The following is a 23,064-nucleotide window of genomic DNA, read 5'->3' on the forward strand; positions in this document are numbered from 1 at the left end:
TGGAAGTCACGGGAATGGGATTTCCTGAGTTTTAGGTGACTTTCCAAAATGATAGAAAACAAAGTTACAGACTAAGTATTCTGTAATATCTTTTGGAATATGAACCTATCTTGCACTTACTGAATTTTAAAAGTTAATGTAAGCTTTGCGCAGTGGTAGTATCATAGCCAATGAGGTTTATCCGAGGCGTGATTATTGCTAATTGAAAAGTTAATGTAAAGTTACATTTAAATTTATTGCTTGACAAATCACTGAGATGGTGTCTATTTTAACATACATATACCTCATAATTAGATTGTAAAATAATTTAGTATTCTCCCATGATCCTCAAATTTTTAAATGTATTCTCTTTGCCCAAATGCTAAAGTCTAATAACTGAGCCCTTTGGTTTCTGGTTGGACACATAAAGAGCTTGCAAGTCCTAACTTCCATCCTCACAACAAAAAAGAAGCTGAAAAACTCAGCATCAACAGCTCTTCTTTGCACCATCAGAGAATCAAAGCCACAAGGTAAACTAGCACCCCAAAAGCTGGAGAGACACACTGATACAGAGAAACACAGCTTACTGGAGGCAGAACCTCCCCGCTGGAGCAGTGAACTAGTTTTAAGAGATTAAGAACTCCTGGAAGCCTAGCCTGAGGGGAACATTCTCTCCCCACTAGCATGAATTTAAAACTAGCATATGTTTTACTTCCAGGAGCCCCACCAGGCTCTCACTGTGAAGATCAAAGAAAAATGTTTTCATCCATCCTGATAGGGAGAGGAAAGGTAGCCTTTTTGAAATGTGCCTGCAGAGTTCTCTTCTCCTTACCAAAAGACTTCCCTCAGGGGAAACAATTTTACCAGAATCTAACCAATATGGGGGAAGGGAAACACCTACTTCCAGCCCCTTTTGGCCTTCCTGTCTCTTAGAGACAGTACACAAAATGGAAGGAAACAAAACAAGAAACAGAAAGGAATGAAAAACATTTGTGAAAGTCCTAGCCTGGGGCACAAGCTCACTAAAAAACTAAGACCTAACCATGAAACTCTAGAACTCTTCCCTTCTCCTCCTTTCCCATTTGATACCGCGTCAACAGAATTCCTTATAATAACAAGGGATTATAGCTGAAAAGAACTAGAAGCCTCGGACCCCTATTTAAGGGGTCTCTAGGGAAACTCAATGGCAGCGAGGGAGACAAAAACAAGAACACCAAAATAAATTGTAGCCTGTGACACCATAGCCTGTGACACCACAGTTACAACAATAGTAAACACAGGCTAACATCTAGTCCTATAAACCTAAAACCTCACACTGAAGACCTATTTGCCTCAGTTCCTTTCACTTAATACATTACGTCAAGCTTTCAACAAAAAATTACAAATCATGCTAAGAGAAAGAAGAACAGTTTGATAAGGCAATTATCAGAACTAGACTTATATGGCAGGGATGTTGTTGGAATTATTAGACCAGGAATTTGAAATATTTATAATAAATAAGTCAAGGACGCTAATGAAAAAGTGGACAACATGCAACAAAAGAACAGATGATTAAAATAAAGAAATGGAAACTCTAAAAAATAATTAAAAAGAAATTGTAGAAATTAAAAACACTGAAATGGAAATGAATAATGCCTTTGATGGGCTTGTTAGCTGCCTGGACATAGCCGAGGAAAGAATCGATGAGCCTGAAGATACATCAATAGAAACTTACCAAGTGAAAAGCAAAGAGGAAAAAAAGATTGAAAAAGAAAGGAACAGATTAACCAAGAAATCTGGGACAACTACAAAAAGTGTACATAGGTCTAATGGGAATATCACATGGAGAACAAAGAGAAAGGAACAGAAGAAATACTTGAAGTGATAATGGCTGAGAATTTTCTAAAATTATTGACAGTTACCAAATCACAGACCCAGAAAGTTTACAGAATACCAAGCAAGGTGAATACCAAAAAAAATACCAAGTAGGCATATTACATTCAAACTCCAGAAAATCAAAGACAAAGATAAAATCTTGAAAGACCCAAAGAACAAAAACAAAACTAAACCAAAACAAAACAAGCAAAAGAAAAAACCCACTTTACCAAAGGACAAGAATTGCATTGGATGTCTCCTCAGAAACTGGCAAGCAAGAAGAGAGTAAAGTAGAATAAGTGTTGAAAGAAAATAACCCAGCAACCCAGATTCCATAGCCAGCAAAACTATTCTTCAAAAGGGAAAGAGAAATAAAAATTCTCAAACAAAAATCAAAATTCATTGCCAGTAGATCTGCCTAGCAAGAAATGTTAAAAGAAGTTCTTTAGAGAAAAGGTAAATTATGTAGTTCAGAAACTCAGGCTTACATAAAAGGAGAGTGTTACCTTCATGAATACATGAAGGTAAAATAAATTCTAATAAAAAAAAAAAAAAACCTGGGATAATCCTAGCATGTCTCCTACTACACCAGAGTGTTTAGAATTGTTTGTTTGATAGCTAGTTTCCTTCCATCACTGCAGCTCGTTTCTATCGCTACTGAACAAAAACAACAAAACAAATAAAACAAAAATACTGATCATGAGAAAAGTGACACAATTGCATGACTTTTCATTTAGAACTACTCTAGGCAAGAATAGAGGTGAAAGCATTGGGATTCTTCCAACCACTCCCTGACCTACACCTATGGGAAATATTCACTGAAATAATAGGCAAATCAATTTTTATTTCTTTTATTAGAGTTGGATAAATTAAAGGAGTTGATTTCTCTCCATTTGGTTAGTTGTTGAATTGTCATCTTTGCCATTAATACTGAGAACATAGTTTTGCAAACAATTTTCTAATATAGGTATCAGCAAATTATGGCCCCACCATTTGTTTTGTGAATCAAGTTTTATTGTAACACAGCCACACTTGTTCATTTATGTGCTGTATTATTTATATCACTATTTTGCTGTTTTTATGTTATAATCGTGAAGTAGTAAAATAATCTGGGCAACAAGACCTAGGATATTTATGATCTGACCCTTTACAGAAAAAGTTTATTCATCGTTGTTCTAAAAGAAGAAAGGGGATGCTAGCTTATGGAGATTGTCACCTGTCTTTTGTTCTTACACTGCTGTAAGCACTGTGCAAACCAGAAATGGTGAGACCTCAATATAATGATGGTCTCTTGGTGAGACCTTTGTAATACTAACCTCAATAACTATCAGGATAATTAACTGATCTTCTCTTTCTTATAGGTGAGCAAATCACTAGTGTGTGACACTCACAACACTTGACTCTCCTTTCAGTAGGAAAGTGACCAACCTCAGAATTCCTGCGTCTATGCAGTTTGTGGTTCTGGCAGAGATTATATGTTTTCTCCCATTCCATCTAGTAGCTGCCTGGAATGTGAATAGGGTAATAGAGCTGCAGGGGAATGTATGTTTAAGTTTTCAGTCCCGTGCAAAGATCTGTTGCAAACTTAGGTCAGCCATTGTACTGGATCCCAGGTACAAGATAAGCAAGACGTAGTCACAGCCATAGGACAGTTCAATGCTTACCTTAAAGAGAAACTTACTGCCTCATCACAGCAGTGAAGTTGGGCTACATCTTGGACCCTAATCAGATATCTGCTTTCTTCTAATAGAGTCTATGAAATAAAAAACAAAATCAGAAACATTCATAAATTTGGAGAAAATAAAAAGTATCCCACTGAAGAACTCTTTTATATCCCAGAAGCTGTGTTGAGTAGAACTCAGTTTAATTATGAAAAAGTGAATGTTTTTATTATTGGCAAAACAGGTTTTTTTTAGAAAGACCACAGACTTCACAATTAAAACTATATTTGAGGGTGTTGTCTAATTTTTAAAACTACTGAAATTACTGTTTTATAAATAAACGCTTTAAAAGTCTCCCTAGTATTAAAAAAAAAAAGAGGGGGTGGGAGCAGGTAAGATGGGGTCTTTGAAGAAAAGGAAGTGAATGGATTGTTACAAATTCAGAAGTTAGACCCTTGCACTGATCTAGCCATGAGATGATCACTTGATGTAAACAGTGAGCTAGAGATAAATTCCAACTCTGTGAGTTCCAAGATTTTGGACTTTTTGTAATCCAAACTCCACTCTCCCTACCAAAATGTGCAGATCTGAATTCTAATAAAACAGCTCCAACTTGTTTCCCCAATTTGACCAAATAAAAATGTTTCAAATTGGTACTTTAGTTCAACATAATTCATATATTGAGCTCCTACTATATGCCAAACATTAGATGACAAGTAAATTGTAGCTCATGTCTGATGACGTTAACAGGTTTGTAAAAAAAGTGTGACAGAGATGTTCAGGGTGCTTCAGGATACCCAAGATGGGGCTTGGGGAGAGGGGCTCACAGCTGGAGATGTTGGGGAAACTTTACAAGGAAGATGATGATTGAACTGGATTTTTAAAGGATGGATAGTTTACCCAGTGGAGTGAGAAAGGCAATTTCAAGAAGGAAAAAGCACGGACAAAGCACAAATGTGTGGAGAAAGGCTAACATTATTGGAGGACTACGTAGATTTGCATCCTCTGATCGTGAAGTGGAAGGCAAGGCAGTAAGAGAGAAGGTAGACTGGGACCAGATGATATTCTATAGGGAACAACTAACACCTAAAAATTTTTTCAGATATCCTCAGGGCACAGAATCCTACACCAGGCACGATGTATAGGAAGATAAAACAATAGAATACATGGTCCCTTTCCCAAAAGGAGGTCATGTTCACAGAAGTACCAGTTAAGGAGCTAAGACTGCAGCCAAGTTATGGGATAGGATCAAGTCCACCTGTGTGTCTTCTCATATGCCTCTTTACAGCTAGCAAGGATGGGAACTGGGAAAGCTTGCCAGCACACAGCACGCAGCAGGCATGCAACAGATGGTAGCTGAATCGAAATCGACAAGCCTCCTTTTGCCAGTAACTTGAGGATATATTCATGAGCATGAGATGCAGTGAGTACGTCCGAATACGTACCGGGCATCCCCAGACGATTCTCTGTATTTCTGACAGCTGATCTTTCATACCGATGTTGTGCTTCATCTAGTAAACAAAAGGATTTTAGGCAAACTGAAATTATGAAATTTTTATATGTAAAAAATAGATTTAAATATTTTATGGCTCTTGTACACGGCTCAGGATTTTCATACACTTTAATAAGAATCTCAATTTTGTGCCCCCAGTGTTTGAAGACAAAGAGGCAAGTGACAAGACTGTGTTCACAATCTTCAGGGCAAAAGAGGTTTATCGGTCTACATTCAGCCCAGATGCCTGTGTAATATGCACATCACAACAATATTTTCAGAATGATAGTACTATCTTCCAAGATGCTGAATTCTTTCAGAGAATAATTATGATTGCGATCTTTACTGAGGCAGGAAAGTTCATTCATAAGAAGTACCCTCAAAAACAAAGGATTTTACTTTTTTTTTCTTTTCGTTGTCTAGAAAAAAAAATCCAAATATTCAATTCTTCACACTTTCATATTAATAAAAGTTTTATTGCTCTTATCCAGGTATCTGAAAACATTCTGTCTCATGTTGTTTGGCTTTGAATAGACCCTCTTAGTGCTCAAAATCACTGAACCCAATCATTTCACATTAAGAGGAAGAAAGACTTTGAAGTATGCCACGAAGGGTTAAGATATTTCAGGATCTTTGAGTCAGTACGACAGAGTATTGTAACATTTGTAAAGGACACGAACGCTCATCAGCCCCCACCTCATCTATGTAACTTTTATATGTTTTGAGTTGGTCAATGGCAGCGGTCAGGCTCCCACGGTCAGCGTGTCCTGCGGGAGTGTGAAGCCTCAGAGCATAGAGAAGATTCATATACTCTTCAAATCTTCGCGATGGGTACAAAAGCAGCTCCGGGAGGCTGTATGAGGCAGAGAAAAGGGAACCCTGGTCGCTCTCTGAAGGACAAAGTGTGCCATGTCCTTGGGGCGCCCCCGTGGTGCACTCCCTCAGAACTTACCTCAGCATTTTGGTAACAACGGTCTTATCACGTCTTTTCAGGAAAGCTCGGAATGCTGGTGTCATTTCTCTGGACTAAAGGTGAGCATTATGTCAAAATTTTGCTCTGTAGTACAGTTGGCAAGCCTTCTGTTCCGCCAGACAAGCATGATCTATGAAGCACTCAAAGCCAAAGGGCAAGAACTACCTCGAACCCAAGTACGGCTAGTCCTATTGAGACTTACTAATATACTAAGCACAGTGTATTAATTATATCGTAAATTAACCCTATTCCGTAAACTTAATCAGTATAGACAAAATGGACTTTGCCACCAGGTAGGCCTGGATTAACATTACAATTCTAATTGAATTCTATCTAATTCTACGAGGCCCTGTCAAGTTATTTAACTTCTCCAAGCCTGAGCTTTTGCATGGATTACGCTACCTAACTCTTGTGGGTGAGGGGAACAAACCTATCCGTAAGGATCCTGCCCGTCAGGCAGTAAATGCTATCTCCACAGTAAGAAACTATTAATAGTATTCACTGTAATGCTGCAGTTAACTATGTTTTCCATAGTAACATCATCAGGGGGCTCCACTCTGCTAAATATCTGTTTCAAAGTATCCTTTCATCACTGTTAGAGCACTCAGGAAGTGACCGTACAAGTGACCGTACAGAAGTGCCTCAGAGATGCCAGGAATGCATCAAATAGTCACGGGGTGTAATATTAACAGCTCACGTTTACTGACTATTTATCTGCACACCCCATGCTAGTGAAATAGATATCACTATTATCCCTAACTATAACAATTTTAGTATCAATTTATAATATTATGTGACACTTTGCTTCCATTCTTGTTCTAAAGGTTGGTTCTCTGCAATGGCCTTATTCATTCAACTTTCACATAATCATTGTCCAGCAGTATTTAAACTCCCTTTGTGGGGTCAGATGAAACTACAAAGGGAGACATCTGAGGTCAGGACTTGTCCAGAGGCATCCAGGCCTGCCCCTGAGGGCCTCAGTCTGGACAGGTGGACACGGTCCAAGTAAATATAGTGGATGCTAGCGGAAGTGCAAGGGACACTCTTCTGCTCCACTTTTGACGCACATTGAAGAGGAAGAAAGAGAGCTCACTGCCTTCGGAAGAGAGCCCAGCAAAAGCGGTGAGTGGCACAGAGGGGAGCCGAAGATTCCTGCCCAGACTACATACGGCTTAAGTCATGAAGGGAAAAATTGTTTATCACGAACTCTCCAAGCAATGGAAGACAAAGAAATCCTTATTTCATAGTGAGATTTCACAAACGGAGTGTCCTTATTCCAAGAAGCGTATGGATTATTAATTCTTTTTCTCCATAAGAGCCTTGAACTCATCTAAGCTGCAGAGCACTGTGTTGGCAGAGTAGAATCAAGGCTCTCGCTCCTGCTTCGACCCATTGTGAAACATTTCTCTGTAACTGAACCACAGAGTATTGGGGCAGGTAGATGAAAACCTGACAGTTTGTATGATTAGCTCAGCCCAACAACAAGTTCCTGGGTCCCACCGTATCAAGCACTGTGTTAACCCTTAGTGATACAAAATTAAGTCGGTCAGGGGCCCCCGTCCTCAAAGAGCTCACGGTCACCTGGAAACTAAGAGTGGGGAAGAAGTCTTTCCTGTTAATCCTAGTCCTTTGGATTGCACACAAAAGTTCCTTTCAAGCTCAGAAAGTCTCATTCAGGCCTGAGTGATAACTCAATCATTACCTTCTCTATCGTTCTCAGAACAACCGGGTAATTGTTGAAGAAATTGGTATATGTGTTCAGCTGGCTTCCAAACTTGAGGAATAGTTCTCCCACGCAGTGGGCTGGGCTCCACTCCTGTAGTCTGTCTCTCAGATGGTCTAGAAACTGCCTGCCGTATGAGAAAAGCACGCCTGTGAAATACAGGCCTGGAATAACCTAGAAACTTAAAAAATGAAAATAAATTAGTTGTCGTTTGTGCAACCTGGCCAGGCTTTTGTCCGATCTGTCTGCCTGACACAGAGCAGGGCAGATGTGCCTGGAAGGGAGGAGGGGCAGGGGGCGGGGGTGTGAGGGAGGAGGTTGACTCTGGTGGAGTCTTGCCTTTTCCTCTTAATTCCCTGAGTCGGAGCCCCAGGCTGGCCTCCACAGGGCTGACCCTTGACTGTCCCACTCCCACGTGGCCAGCCAGGCAGACGGAGAAGGTTTCTTACAGTCCTCAGAGGAGAGAGCTCAACTCACTTCAAATCCTGTAACTCCTGAGCGGCCCACTGCTGTGGACCTGGTGTCACCCATCATTCAGCCGTCACAGGCCTTGAAACAGGGACGAGGCCTAGTCCGACCTCTTTCTTCTGCAGGGCCTGGGGCCCAGGGAGGGTGAGGAGCATCCGAGTTCCCCAGAGAGATACTGGCGGAGTGGCCCGGTGTATCTGTGCCCGCACCCATGATCACTTTTCTGTGTGATCATTCTTGAAACAATATACTGTCATTCAGCTGACCCCCGGCCTTGGTTCTCTCAGCCCAGTATCCCATGAAACCCCTTGTTTTCTTTCCCTTTGCTCAGCTGGACGCTGCTGACTAAGAACGGTGCCAGACCATTCTCCTTCCTCCTGCTTCGGGGTGAACAATGCATGGAATAGAGAACCCCCAGGCCCTGAGCCCCCCTCCGGGAACTGTGGTGTGGAAATGAGGCAGGGGTCGCCCCGGGGCCTCCTCACTATCGGTCGCAGCCCTGTGGCGAGAGCCCTCTCTTCTGAGACGATTAGGGGCTCCACGAAGCGGCCCCTTGGTACAGCTTTTGAAACAACTAAGTGTGGGTTCTTCCAATGGCATCCTGCGTATTTGAAAAAGTGCCTCTTCAGCGTTTACCTATTGAGACTTAAAATCTGCAAAATATCTGAGAAAATGATGTGGATGTTTGCAGCACTGAGAATCGCTCTGTTTGATGACAAGGCTGCTTTCAGGGGCGATACGTAGACATCTCTCACAATTTCCAGCATCTGCACGTATTTTCTCTCGCTCTGTAAGAGTTCCCCGGCAACTCTCGATCGCTTCTCAGCTGAGTCCATCCGGAGCTTTCTCTCCTGTAGAAAGGCATGAGGAACTCAAAGGTTACTGGGTTACAGCCTCAAAGACCCTGAAAAGTCCAAGGTGGTAGAGAAACGATAGGCTGAACAGTCAGGCAGTGACTCACTCTATGAAATACTATAAACACACTGTTCTTGGTTAAGTTTTATCTAAGGAGTTAAAAAAAAATTGTATCCCATCTGGCAGCTGACTTGGAACCCATGTTACATTTTTATGCATACAATTTTTTTTTTTAAATATTGGCATTCTCCAATATTGATAATCATTTTGAATAAAGGTTTCCATTTGGAACCTTTCGTTGTTGTCTTAAAACAAACGTCAGGTGTTTATGACCAATAGTGAGATGAGATGCTGTCATACTCACGGCACGACCTGAGCGCCCTCGGCCTTGGTGATTCCTGGGGATGGATCTGAGGGTGTGCGAGCGCCCATGCCGCGAGGTCCACACCTGTGCCATGAGCACCAGGTGGATTTGCTCAGTGTTGGGGGGACGGTGGGGAAGGAGCCTGGGATTGAGGCCTAAGGGATTCACGTGTCTCTGCCCCTGCCTGTCGGCCCTTAGGGAAGTCCGTTAAGTGTTCTAACTTGAGCTCCTCATCTACAAAATGGGGTTGTTAACGTCTACCTTAAAGGATTCCGAGAAGGAAAATACCATGATGAATTCTTTCACGAGGGGAGGGGTGAAAAGTGTGTGCGGTGCCCGAGGACAGGACAGGCCCCAGCCTCTGTCTGCCTGCAGCCTCCTCCCTGCTCTACCCTTTGCAGACAGAAAGACGGCCCTGAAATTTATATGGGTCATACCCAGCCTTTGAAGTCAGACCACCTGTCGGTAGGGTAGTTAGAAACTGTGACCCATTGCTTTAAATCCTGTCTTCGTGTCCTGTTAGAAGATCCAAGTAGCACCAAGATGGCTCTTGCTCCCAAGACACACACTTGGTCCTCTTGGTTCGACTTTTTTTCAGACCAGGACTTACTCAAAAGAAATATCTACCCTTGGATTCCCCCCTCAATTATATTTAGGATTGATTTTGTGTTTTTTTTTTTTGTTGTTGTTGTTGTTGTTTAATTTCCCTAAGGGAAACTTTCAAGAAAAAAAAAAGAATTAACCATAATAAAGACTGAAGCCTTTTTTTTTTTTTTTTTTGGTCAGGAGCAAAACAAATGGAAAATTCTCACTGTGTAAGGGTGGGCTTACCAGTTTAATCAGCATCTCCAAATTTGGATCATTGTTGCTGAGACTTGATTTTGTGTCCTGTGGTTTGTCTTCTAGAACATTTCTTTCCTGAAGATTCAAAGCAAAGCTGATTATTTGGGGGCAGGCCTTGAGCTGTCTGAATGGCCAGTGGGTGCTGTGCCCTTAGGAGGCTCCAGTAGCTGTCTGCACTGAACCACGCTGTACCCCGAATACAATGAATAAAGCACTTGACACATGCGATGACTCTCTTATATTAAATCTTACGTTGAGAAAAAAAAAATAACCTTCAGCTTCCTAAGAACTACATTATACTTATCAAACAAAATTCAGGGCAGCCCCCTTTTCCCTGGGGAGGCAGGGGACTGACGCTCAAGGAATCCCACCCAATCCCGGCTTCTGCCTCATTCCGTCCCTTGTCACCTGAGGGCAAATGGCTTATCTTTTGAAATTGCCAGAAGAAAGCTCAGCACTTTGTAAAATCCACCCCTTTTTTTAACTAATGAAAATGTGTCAGAAACAGTTCTCACGCTCTCTCTAGACCTGTTTCCACATTTAAATATAGCTTATTTCTTCTTCACTTTCCTTGTTAGCTGTTCTTGTGGCTTCCATATAAATTAGCACATTAGAAAAAATAGTCCTGGGGCGCCTGGGAGGCTAAGTGGGATAAGCCACTGACTCTTGGTTTTGGCTCAGGTCATGATCTCAGGGTCGTGAGATGCAGCCCTGTGTCAGGATCCGCACTGGGCAAGGAGCCTGCTTAAGATTTTCTCTCTCACATTCCCTCTGCCCCAACTCCTTGGCTCTATCTCTCAAAACAAAAACAAAACACAACAGTTCCACCTGCTGCCTGCGGGGTCCACCCAAACAATGGAACAATGGCCCCCGAGGTTGACATTCCCGATGACCACAGCTGCCCTTCCCCGTTAGGGACAAAACTACTCATGGTAATCCCTTAAGATCTACGGGTGAGACTGGAAGAAAAACATCAATTAATAGCCAAGACTTTTTTGTTTTGCCTTACTCTCCTCAGACAAAATGGAATTTTCATTTTGTATCTGCAGCCGTGCTTTATGGCTGCCCGAAGCCTTTGTGTAAGAGCCAAGGTCCCCCAGTGCAGCAGGCAGACTTCTCCCCAGTTTGCACTTTTTTCCCCCAAGAGAAGGTGGGGAGTAGGGGTGGGGGTAAGGGGGTGCAGTGAGAGCCAGAAAGAGAATCTCAAACAGGCTCCAGCCCAACGCAGACTCCACATTCGATCTCACTATCCTGAGATCAGACCTGCAGTGAAATCAAAGGTCAGATGTTTCACTGACTAAGCCACCAGTCGCCCCTAGACGATTTTTAGATAAAGATGTCATCCCTTACTTTGTTTTCAGGTATGAATTCAGAGGAAGTAACAGGAACAGCAAACTTGGCACATTTATAACGGAACTCTTACTTTTGGGTTGGTGGGCCTTTGCCTAGGCTCTCTCTCTGAGACCTCTGATTCCATGGTGGGAATCTTCCTACCTTGTCTGCCTTTTCCAGATACATCCTAGTTATTGCTGATGCTTCTCCCAGAAGACACTCAGCCCCTAAATTAGGGGCCAGAAGTAGTTGTGCACGTGACAGGTAGAACTCAGGGACCACTACGATTCTGGCTGTGGCCTCTCACTGTGGCTGTAGAGTATCAGGGTAAACACCCCAGCTAGGCCAAGCCGGGAGTGAGTACGGACTGGGCAGTAGTGGATGGGTAGGATCTGACTGGACAGAGGGTAGGGACACAGACAGACAGGCACACATACACACCTATCTGTATGTACTTATATGGGTAGAGTCTGGGCCTTCTGGAGGGAGGGAAGGCCCTGTCTGGTCATGCCTTTGCACACAGCTCCATGTGTGTGTCTCTGGTCCTGGGTTTGGCAAGCAAGCTCTCTGATGGGACCCCTATGGAAGGGTCTTTAAAACAGTTATCTCAGTAAACGCCATTACTGCCCATTCCTAGGGCTGTGAGTTTTGGTGTGCCCTTCAGAGTAAATATCTACCGTTTAAAAAATAAACTCTAATGTGTGCAGAAACTCAGTTTCTCTATTTTATCTTAATTCGGTACCTACGTTTAAGCCATGGTTTTTCGTCCTGAAAGTCCCCAATTTTGTTTCATGGGCTTTGTGCACAACCTCTTAAGTGTTAAATGATAGAAAACCAAATAAGAATCTAATACATACCTTTTGTAATTTGATTTTTTTTCTTTTTTTAAGAAATCCTAGGCATTACAGTCTTCCACTTCTGTAGATTTATTACAGGTGGGTGGTGTCACACTAGCAGGCCTGTTTTCCTGCAGCAAGGCGACTTCAAGCCCAAACCTGCTATACTATTTTATTCAAGTGATTAGGTGTTTAGGTCAATAGTAGTTTGGAAAGACCCAACTCAAAGTGAATCTTATCTGCCAGAGGAAAGAATGCAAGTGTCTTTGAGAGGAAATGCTCCTAGTGACCCTTCTTTGAGGTTTCAGAGTTTCCAGACATGGTTCTTGCCAATTGTCTTACAAATGGAAAAGAAACACTTCAGAGGAGGAAGTGCTGATCATTTTTGTCCCCCCTGCTTCCTTCTAGTGTTCAGGCTTCAAAGAGGAACATTCCTGGGGTCTATGTGCCTGGGGTTGAGGGTGACAGCTGCACCCTTAAGAATAAAGGGGGGGCGCGGGGAAGAACCTCAGAAAGGTTTCCAGGGAGTCAGGAATGACACAGACTTTGTGAGGGCTTCAGAAGAATTTGGACCCTGTGGGGTACAGTTGCACATTGGGCATCCCCCTTTGGGAAGCAGGAGAACACCGGTGGTTCTAGAGCCCAGAGAGCTATTTTCCAAAGGCTTTCACAGGCTGAAGGATGAATGGAGATAACATCCACCTTTTTGGGAGACTAATCCCCACCTATCTCAAAAGATAGCAGCTGCCATAATAAGGTAAAAGGTCTCGAGAAGCAAAAGGAAAAATCTCGATTAAATACCCACTTTGGTGTTCCGATTCCCTCCTGTGCACCCCGGTAACAGGCACCAATCGTCCCGTGTATCATCAGCTTCTGTGCAGGCTTTATTGACCTCAACGCAGTGACTGTCTTACTGTGTTGTCTGTTTCCAGGGTACAACACAGTGCCTTGCATTCCTATCTATACTTAGAGAACGGAACTGGGAAGACTGAGAGGTGGGGCGGGGAGCACATAGTTAACTGCTAACTGAGAAATTGTCTGTGATGGTTAATTTTGTGTCAACTTGACTGGGCCACAGGGTGCCAAGACATTTGGTCAAATCACTCTGGGTGTGTCTGTGAGGGTGTTTTTGATGAGATTGCCACTGAAATAGGTAGACCGAGTGATGCACCTTGCCCCTCCGTAATGTGGGTGGGCCTGATGCAATTAGTTGAATGACCATAGAATGAAAAGCCTGGACCTCCCTCAAGTAAGAGAGAATTCCCCCTGCCTGATAACCTTCAAACTGAGATACTGGTTTTCTCCTGCCTTTGGACTTGAGCTGGAACATCAGCTCCTCCTGGGTCTTGAGCCTGCCAGCTTTTGGACTAGAACTGTACTATTGGCTTTCCTGGGTGTATCTCCAGCTTGTAGGCTCACCCTGCAGATTTTATGACTTCTTAGCTTCCATAATTATGTGAGCCAATTTCTTATAACAAATCTGTGTTATATACACATACATGTATACATATATACATGTATATATGTGTATGCTATTAGCATATATGTGTATATATGTATATATGTTTATATGTATATATGTATATACATGTATATATGTATGCTATTAGCATATATGTGTATACATAGTAAACTATGTATATAGTATTCTACATACTATATAATATTATATGATATACTTACATAGTATAGTATATATGGTATAGGATATTATATACTACTGTATATATATAGCATACTTATAAATTATAAATACACACACATACACACACACACACACACACATATATACTATTTGTTCTGGTTCTCTGAAGAATCCTGACTGGCTCATAGTCCATGAGAGTTTCCCGACCTAGCGCAGGGCACATGAAGCAAGCAAGGCTCTGGCTTAAAAAGGCTCAGATGTCCCTGGAAATGTGTTAGGATTCTTCTTGGAAAGGAAGCTTATGCTTGGGAAATATAAGTCACCTTGGCGGGGAGGACAGTGAAAGCAAGGATCCTTCCCTGGTAACGGGCGCACACCTGCGGGCCTGCCATGTTGCTGAGCAGGTCTGCAGCATGACCGAGGGGATGCTGCACCCAGCAGCCCTCCTTGTTTGCCCTTCCCAGCACTGTGCTGCCTTCGAAAGAAGTGTGAGCAGAAGCTTCTGGAATAGCAGGTTAATAGGGCAACAAATTATTTGTCTGCTTGATAGAACTCCCAGGTGTATTCCTACCAATAGTTTCCATGGGGCTGGGGTGGCATCCCCAGCCTTCGATCATCCTAGAGCTGATTTTTCTATGAGTGTCACGTGGTTCTGAAAAAACATTTTCATAGCAACCAGCTCTCTGAATGACAAGGCAATTTTCCGTGTTTTCCGAATCCTGATTATTTCACGGAACCAAGGGGGATGGCTGGGTTCTGAACATACTACTGGCAAAATTATTCTTGTTTGCTTGAAGAACTGGTTTTCAAAGCCACTTTTTTTTCCTTTTAAGTATTGGAATCTCAACTAAGAAAAGAAGAACGTGCCCTTATTTCACCAAAAATGTGTCCTAAGCTGCAAATGAAAACACTCTCTTTCGTCTGTGCCAGGGCTCTGCCCAGTGAGCGGATCCATGCCAATGATGCTGGGGCGCCTCCCGTCACCCTGCCGTGCTACCCCAGCCGGTGAGGCGACTTCCGCTCAGAGGTGGCTTAATGTCACTCTTGGTGTGAAACTACAAAACACCCTTTTTAAAAATAATAATCCGTGAAAGGGAAGTTCTTAGGAGAAAAGACAAGCTGAAGGCTTTCCAAGTAGAATTATCATTATTGTTTACGAATTTTCTTTCTTTCTTTCTTTCTTTCTTTCTTTTTTTGTTTACAAATTTCTTAACCTCAGGTGTTTAACTGTGCAGCAAAATAATGGCATAAAATTGCAGCAGTCACTTTACCTTCAGGAGTAAACTGAACGCTGCCTTTGGATCACATTTTGTTGGAATAACATTTTCTTCAAAATCCTCGCTCCCTTTACCACACCGCTTCAGCAGAAAACTGGACAAAAACTCCAGAGGTTTGTCCTAAAAAATTCACCCCCACAACACATCAAAAGAAAAAAGAATTTTCGGTTAAAGCATTCACCTGCAAAACAGGTCAATACAGGTACAGCAGAAAAGAGAACATATTTTTAGTAGCGTTTTCTTCTTTCTACCTAAATGATAGTCTAGAAAACAAAGTATTTTTCAGTCAAGATCTGTAAATGGGACTTTGTAGTAATTGCAGTTCTCTTATTGTCACAATCCAATTAGGATGCCAAGGTCTTGTGGGAAGGTCTCAAGATGGTCAGAACCAAAGTGGCCCACATCAGTCTCAAGGCCAGATGAGGAATGTGACAGAGGGGATCCTGCTTTCTCAGGGTGGGGGAGAGAAGCACAGAAGGGGCCCTTGCAGGGATGACAGTGCAGAACAGTCTAGGACACCCCCACATGTGGTTGCATCTCAGGCTACAGGTTTGAGTACCCGTGAAATGATGTCATATAAAATTATTTTATTTTATTTTATTTTTACAGATTTTATTTATTTATTTGACAGACAGAGGTCACAAGTAGGAAGAGAGACAGGCAGAGAGAGAGGGGGAAGCAGGCTCCTCACTGAGCAGAGAGCCTGATGCAGATGCAGGGCTCAATCCCAGGAACCTAGGATGGTGACCTGAGCCAAAGGCAGAGGCTTTAACCCACTGAGCCACCCAGGCGCCCCAAAATTATTTTAAAATAATTCGGTTGGCAGTAAGAACACTGGACCTATACCAAACAATGTTTAGAAATTCTTTGGTCTGGTCTTTCAGGAGATCTCGGGGTCATCCCTATGAACATCCCTGGTCATTTTACTCCCTGGCTGCCGATGGGTAGCTGGAAACAGTGAGGAGCTGAGTCTTCAGGGTACACAGATCCTGGCCACCTGCAGCTTCTCAGCCTCCACACTGTGCACAGCTAGCTCCGGAGATGCCTGCTGCTTCCCCAGGCAACCAACTTGAAATCAGAGCAGACCCCTGGTAGATAAAGAACACGTACAAAGGCGATGGTAAATTCATCCACAAAGTAGAATTAACTACAGTGGAAGAGAAGGATTGAGGATCATTCTGTGGGGAACTGAAGCCCTTATGTGGCATCAGGTACATTGCTATTGTCCCTGATCCTAGCCTGTTCTCCACTTCCCCAGAACAGAGCTGCATAGTCTGTGGTCCTAGAGCCTTGCTGTTGTCTCGGGGCAGACAGGGGTCTTGGAAACGGTCTCCCCTCACTATTTCCTGATGTATGGACTGACTTTTCTGGGAGAAGAGCCAAGACTGGTCTCTGAAAAAAATGCTTCTTCACGCTTCCCTAATGCCTGTCCCCAACCAAATTATTGATTTGCTTATTTCTGTTCTTTTGTGTTCTCCCTCCCACCCTGTCTCAGCTAGCCTTTTTTGCCCTTCATCATTTTCTATCGGTTTCATGCTTACTTGTTTTTCCTATCATACTATTAATGGTTTAAACTGTTGAGTAATGTTTATGTGAATCATAAAGCCACTAACATGTTATTTAAGGAAGTCACTTCTTTTTTTTATTTTTAAAGATTTTATTTATTTATTTGACAGAGAGAGAGATCACAAGTAGGAAGAGAGCAGGCAGAGAGAGAGAGGGGGAAGCAGGCTCCCTGCTGAGCAGAGACCTCCCCACCCATGTGCGGCTTGATTCCAGGACCCTGAGTTCATGACCTGAGCTGAAGGCAGAGACCTAACCCACTGAGCCACCCAGGCACCCCAAGGAAGTCACTTCTGACTGAAATTAATCATAAGACAGAAAACAGTGCACAATGCAAATATGTTTTAAATAACCTAGAAAAATTTTCCTGTTTGACTATTTTTTTTAAAAAAGATTTTAGTTATTTATTTGAACGAGATAGGGAGAACTCGAGCAGGGGGAGGGGGAGATAGAGGGGGAGAAGCAGGCTCCATCCCAGGACCCTGGGATCATGACCTGAGCTGAAAGCTGATGCATAACCAACTGAGCCACCCAGGTGCCCCTATATTTGTCTGTTTTGTGTACCTTATACATTTTGGGCCCAGAATCTCTCAGTGGCTGTTTTTACAACTTGATGTAATTTCTCAGAGGAAATTGTGTCTCCCAAGGGATAAATTGGTTAAAAAAAAAAAAAATCAGCACAAACTAAAAATGTACTTAAGTGTTAGGTTTTTAAAGTTTGCTTTCTTCAAGGAAACACTCACAGAATTTTCTTTTGAAAGTTCCATCAATCCATCTGCCAGAGTTTGTGCAATTTCTTGGTTATTCAGAATGTTAGCCACATGCATGTTGTCAGAAGTAAATTGCCCTGTAAATATATAAGGCCATATGCCTTGGAATTAATTTATTAATTAATAAAGATGTGATCATGAGATATGATCAAGAAAATAGCTTATTCCTCACAGTTGCTTTTTAGTGTATTAAAAAAATATGAAGCATAAAAGTTAAAATTCTACTATGCCGTGGGGATTATCTACCATGATAAAATATGAATTGAGCAAGAGTAACTAAATGTAAAGCATATTAACAACTACCCACCCTGGTGAAGCCATATTAAATAGAATCTATAAATTGGACAATAAGGAGAGAACATGTGAACATTATAGACCCTATAAGTTTAAATTTTAGATTCTCCTTCCCACCAAAATTTCCTCCTCACACCCCTGTATCTTTGAGTTCAAGACTTAAATACTTTGAGTCTACAGCAAATAACATACAACTATAGTTACACAGACATCTTTTTATATTTTTAATACTTTGAACAATGTGCATTGACATGCAAATGTTTTTATTCCATCTAACTTCTCATTTCTTACAAATATCATCAAAGAATACTTCTATCTTGAAAAACGCTAAATTTTTTTCTGCTTTTCTCTTTGGTCCTTAATTATCTGTGTAAAAAACCAGGAGAAATCATTTCTATATAGCCTTATAAACTTTTTAAAATACTGGCTGAACATCTACTAAGTGTGGTCAAGCAGATAGTACATAAAGTCAAGAAGACATCTCCCTGATTTGGAGGCATTTATGTAAAGTGATGTAGGACATGCACTGACATGCAAACACCCATTGTGTAGACAGTCATTGTGGTGATAGGACCTCAACAGGAAGCAGGGCAAGGAGGGAAGAAGGAAGTAAGATGTAATTAAATAATGACTTAATTTCAAGGGTATTTTAGTCAGATGGGAAGAGTTAGGGATAAGATAAATAGGTGGTTAAAGATGGATGCGGTGGGGGCGCCTGGGTGGCTCAGTGGGTTAAGCCTCTGCCTTTGGCTCAGGTCATGATCCCAGGATCCTGGGATCGAGCCCCACATCGGACTCCCTGCTCAGCGGGGAGCCTGCTTCACCCCCCACCCCGCCTGCCTCTCTGCCTACTTGTGATTTCTGTCTGTCAAGTAAATAAATAAAAGATCTATCAAAAAAGATGGGGGTGGTGGTCATTTAGCCAGATGATAAGTAAACAAAACAAACCAAACCAAAAATTTCATCTTAAAGAATAGACTGATTTAGGGGAAGCTCTGGTTGACACAGAAAATGGCTTCCAAGACTCTATTATGATAGATTTGTCATGTGTAGGGACTGCAAATGGGATGATAAATTCAGTGATGTCCAATAGGTTCAGCAGAGGCCCGGGGAGCCCCCACCAAACTGAATATTTTATATAGAAAATGCATAGAGCATAATCGTAGAACAATTTAAGTAGTGGGTGCTGTGTCTAAGAGGAGCTTAACTTTTAGAGCAGGCTGCGGTGAGAAGAAGGGCAGAGCCCTCTGGCTTAGCAAACACTCTGTGAGCTTTGTCTAGTCAACCCACTGACTGGCATAGGATTAGTAAAGCACCATTATTTAAAAGGAACTAGCTTCAGCATTTTGAAGATGAATATACTTGTTGTCAGTGGATAGTCCTTAACTTTGAAAGGATATATGAAAAACAAAGGAAAGAAAGTTTTACTGAACAGGTATGGAAGCCAACATTTCCTCGAGCCCTTCCTGCCCTGGAATTCCCTCCAGTTACGAAGGACCTTCATGATGAAACTGCAAGAGAAGCAGCGAGAGTTCTTACCTATTATCCTGGCACTGATGTTCTTCTGTAACTCCTTGAAAAGAGGACTTAACTGTTTCCTTACTGATTTCAAGGTGTCTTCCAGAAAATCCGTGAGACTGGACCACGTCTGCAGCTTTGACTCCCTGAAGTAGATGGAGCAGGGAGCCCTTTCCCACGGTCGTCCCAGCCAATCACCTAGAACTGACATGATTTTCTCCTTTTAGTATTGCAGGTCGGAGCTTCGATGAAAGAATTCTTCTTGTTTACAGTACAACAAAAACTAAGTTGTGTTTACAGCAGGCTTATTCCTCTCTCTCATTAGAAGACTAAGAGAAACACCCATCATCTGCTTTCAAAGGTAAAATTAGAAGTTCAAGAGGGAATAATTTCAAATGCTGCCTATCTGTTCTTTGACACATAAGGTTGACATGTTACATTTGAAATCAAAATTGAATAGCGGTGGGACTTGGATATCAGGAAGCAGAGTGGGCAAGAAGGTGCTGCTTTTTCTTTAGATCCTAAAATGAACATACAAGAAAACCCCACTCTGCCTGGTTTCCCCACCATGCTATCCGAAGTCATCTTGGGCTAGCCAAACCTATGGCTTCCTTACATCATGTTGGGTTGCGCTCTCTCTTTCTCTCTCTCTAAGTTTCTCTACATGACTGTAGTGGGTGCTTAAAGAAATTCTCCTTGGAAGTCAATTACTGGATGATGCTGGGACATGTTAAATCTGATTTTGTGTCCTCAATGGATGGATAGCCTTATTTGATTCCCCTTCCCCCTTTTTACAGATAAACAAGAGCAACTCTCTATGACATGCTTTCCTAGAAGAAAACTAAGAAGACGAAAGGGAAAAGGAAGATGAACAGAAGGAAGAGAAGACAGAGGAGGAGAAAAGGAAGAAGAGCTGCCCCATAAAGAACAGTGTTTGCTCCCTTCTCCCCGATGCAAGGCTGCCGTCCTCTCCGCAGGAGGCCCAGTGTGTTGTCTAGCACTGGGTCATGCAGCTACAGAGCTGAAATTAATAAGTGACTTCTGCTACAAAAATCTAGCAGGTCAATGTGCTTTTCTGTAGATATGTGAAATCTTTTCCCTTACAGGTTTCCAATCATGCCAGTTCTCCCCAGGTTTGAAAGCCCCTTCAAAGATGGGATTAGCGATGTCTTGCTTTATGTGGTTTCTACGTGGTCCCAAACCCTATGTAATAGGAAGCCAGGGAGTTTTAAAGGGGAAAATGGTTCTTGTTACTTTAGCAGAGCAGTGTGGGTTTTTTGTTGGTTAGTCAATGTTACATGCGCATTTAATATCCGCAGCTTCAGTATCTAAGTGAAACTAATTCCAGGTGTATATTTTATCCTTGTTCTTCCTCTCAGATAATGCAGTTGAACTGGAACCTGATCAAGCCTTCACTCTCTCTTCAGAGCTGCCATTCTTATTTCCAAAGGAAACCACATTGATTCCGTCTCACTAAGAATAACTCTTGGTATTTGTTATTTCTCTAGATCAGCAACTATTCATCTTTAACTATTAAAAATGACATTTTCAACAGGGTTTGTGTACATGATGGCTTGAAGCAAATATTTGTAATAAATAATCCCTTTCTAAGCACTTGATAGGACAGTGGGCAGTGGGAAATGACACCGTTTGGGTAGTGACAGCATTCCTTTTGAGAGGGAATGAAAGACAGTCACGTGCTCAGCCCCCATATACACTTACTGTGCTGGTAAGAGCCGGTTGCAATTCCAGTAGGTGCAGTAAAGAATGTGCCAGTTAGTTGAGACAGCTGGGAAAGAACTTCCAGTCCTGCCTCTGCAGAGTCAAAAACACTTTCATTGGTTTACACACAGGTTTTTCCTTGGAAACGTTAAGTATTACTTACGAACGCTAAGCTGGCCAAGCAAGACTGCTAGGATTTCTCATCTTCAATTCAAATCCCTATGGAACAGCCCGTAAGCACTTTATAGCCCACCGCTAAGTGCTGAAGTCCAGACGCTTAATTAACGAGGACTAAACAACACAGTGGAGAGACCGTGCAGGAAGACTGACCTGGTGCATATTTTCAAAGTCAGAATACTCAGGACAGAGACAGAGAAAAGTCTATGTATATTTTCTAAAATAGTCTGACTCAAAGGAGATGTCTCATAAGAGGACAAATTTAAAACTGTTGGAACCGCTCAATATGATGATCAAACTTGAGTGTGGCATTAATTTCACCCCATCTTCAGCGACCCGGCATAAAGATTGGATTCATCATACAGAAGGAATTACTTTGATCGAAATTAATACACTGGGTTATATTTTTTAATTCTTTGTGGTCTAAGAATAAACAATTACTCCAAATTGGTTGGAACAAGATGGCAGTGGCTGAAAGGTTGGGATGTCTCTCATGTATTGGGGTCTAATTTTTTCATTGGAATGGATCAAAGAAATCAAATAGAGTCCCTAGGTATACCTACATCTGTGAGGTCAGTTGGTTTCAACAAAGATGCAAATCAAATGCACTGAGAAAAGGATAGTCTTTACAAGGAATGGTGCTAGAAAAATGAGATATCCATGAGTTAAAAAAAAGAAACAAAACAAGAAACTTCAACCCATACTTCCAAAACTCTATGAACAAACAAATAAGTCAACAGCTCAGAAATCTAAAAGTCAAAACTATAAATAGTTTAGAAGAAATTCTTTATTTCTAAAATAAAGAAAATATTGTGAACTTCAGTCAGATATTGTCCAGATACGACATTAAAAGTATAACCTAAAAAAAAAATAAATTTGACTTCACAAAAATTAAGAACTTCATCTCTTCAAAAGGGACCGTTCGGAGAAGAAAAACATAAGTCACAGAGTGAGAGAAAATATTTATAAATGCCTTTTCTAGAATACATAAAGAGTTCTCAGTAAGAAAACAACCTAATTTTTAAAATGAGCAGAAGATTCGGACAGACAACACACAAACGAAGACCAATGAGTGGCAGGTAAGTGCATGAAAAGATGTTCAGCATCATCAGTCATGAGGTAAATGCAAATTCAAACCCCGGTGAAATACTCTGGCACTCCCACGCACACAGCTAACATTAACAAGACTACATACCCGTGTGGGATACTATGCAACTAGAGTTCTCATACATTGCTTCTGGAAATGTAAAATTATACAACTACTCCAGAAAACAGTTCAGCCAGTGTTTAAAAAATTAACACCTTTCATATTGACCCAGCCATTCCACTCCTAGGTATTTATCCAAGAGAAATAAAAGCATATGTTCACACATAGTTTCATAGCTACTTTCTGTGTTAGGACCCGGGAACTGGAAAGAACTCAAATATCTATCAACAAGTGACTAAATAAACAAATTGTGGTATATACGTACAATGCAGTAATTCCCAGCAATAAAAAAAAAAACAAGGAGCCATTGATACAAGCATCAAACAGAGGAATCTAAAATAATTCTTTTGAGTGAAAGAAGCCTGACAAAAAAGAATGCACGGTGTATGATTCCATTTATAGAAAATTCTATAAAATACAAACTAATGCATCATGAAAGAGAGGAGATCTTTCACAATGTGGTTAATTCAGGATGGGAATAGGGAGAAGCAGGAGGAAAAAACTGCAGACT

At 41.7% G+C, this 23,064-nt stretch overlaps 1 protein-coding gene and 1 non-coding gene across 7 annotated transcripts in view; one reads left to right on the forward strand and one right to left on the reverse strand.

Annotated features, from left to right (window-relative positions):
- The window catches only part of ECT2L (epithelial cell transforming 2 like), a 74,357-nt gene that overhangs the window by 7,233 nt on the left and 44,060 nt on the right, over window positions 1–23,064 (reverse strand). Inside the window, exons 10-20 of one of the 6 annotated variants that reach the window (XM_032339377.1) lie at window positions 21,170–21,262; window positions 19,469–19,651; window positions 17,609–17,712; window positions 15,297–15,422; window positions 10,201–10,287; window positions 8,787–9,001; window positions 7,662–7,809; window positions 5,939–6,012; window positions 5,683–5,839; window positions 4,940–5,005; window positions 3,498–3,586 (exon numbers count right to left, since the gene is read on the reverse strand). In XM_032339377.1, coding sequence (XP_032195268.1) covers window positions 3,498–3,586; window positions 4,940–5,005; window positions 5,683–5,839; window positions 5,939–6,012; window positions 7,662–7,809; window positions 8,787–9,001; window positions 10,201–10,287; window positions 15,297–15,422; window positions 17,609–17,712; window positions 19,469–19,651; window positions 21,170–21,262 — 1,342 coding nt within the window. Of the gene's footprint in view, window positions 1–3,497; window positions 3,587–4,939; window positions 5,006–5,682; window positions 5,840–5,938; window positions 6,100–7,661; window positions 7,810–8,786; window positions 9,002–10,200; window positions 10,288–15,296; window positions 15,423–17,608; window positions 17,713–19,468; window positions 19,652–21,169; window positions 21,263–23,064 lie in introns of those variants that run through there. The other 5 variants (XM_032339378.1, XM_032339379.1, XR_004284928.1 and 2 more) reach the window with 5 other exon arrangements.
- On the forward strand, window positions 142–284 carry LOC116589500. The gene has a single exon (XR_004285298.1). It is a non-coding gene; the product is annotated as a U4 spliceosomal RNA (small nuclear RNA).

This window comes from Mustela erminea, chromosome 4 (assembly GCF_009829155.1).
Source record: "Mustela erminea isolate mMusErm1 chromosome 4, mMusErm1.Pri, whole genome shotgun sequence".
Lineage (NCBI taxonomy): Eukaryota > Metazoa > Chordata > Mammalia > Carnivora > Mustelidae > Mustela > Mustela erminea.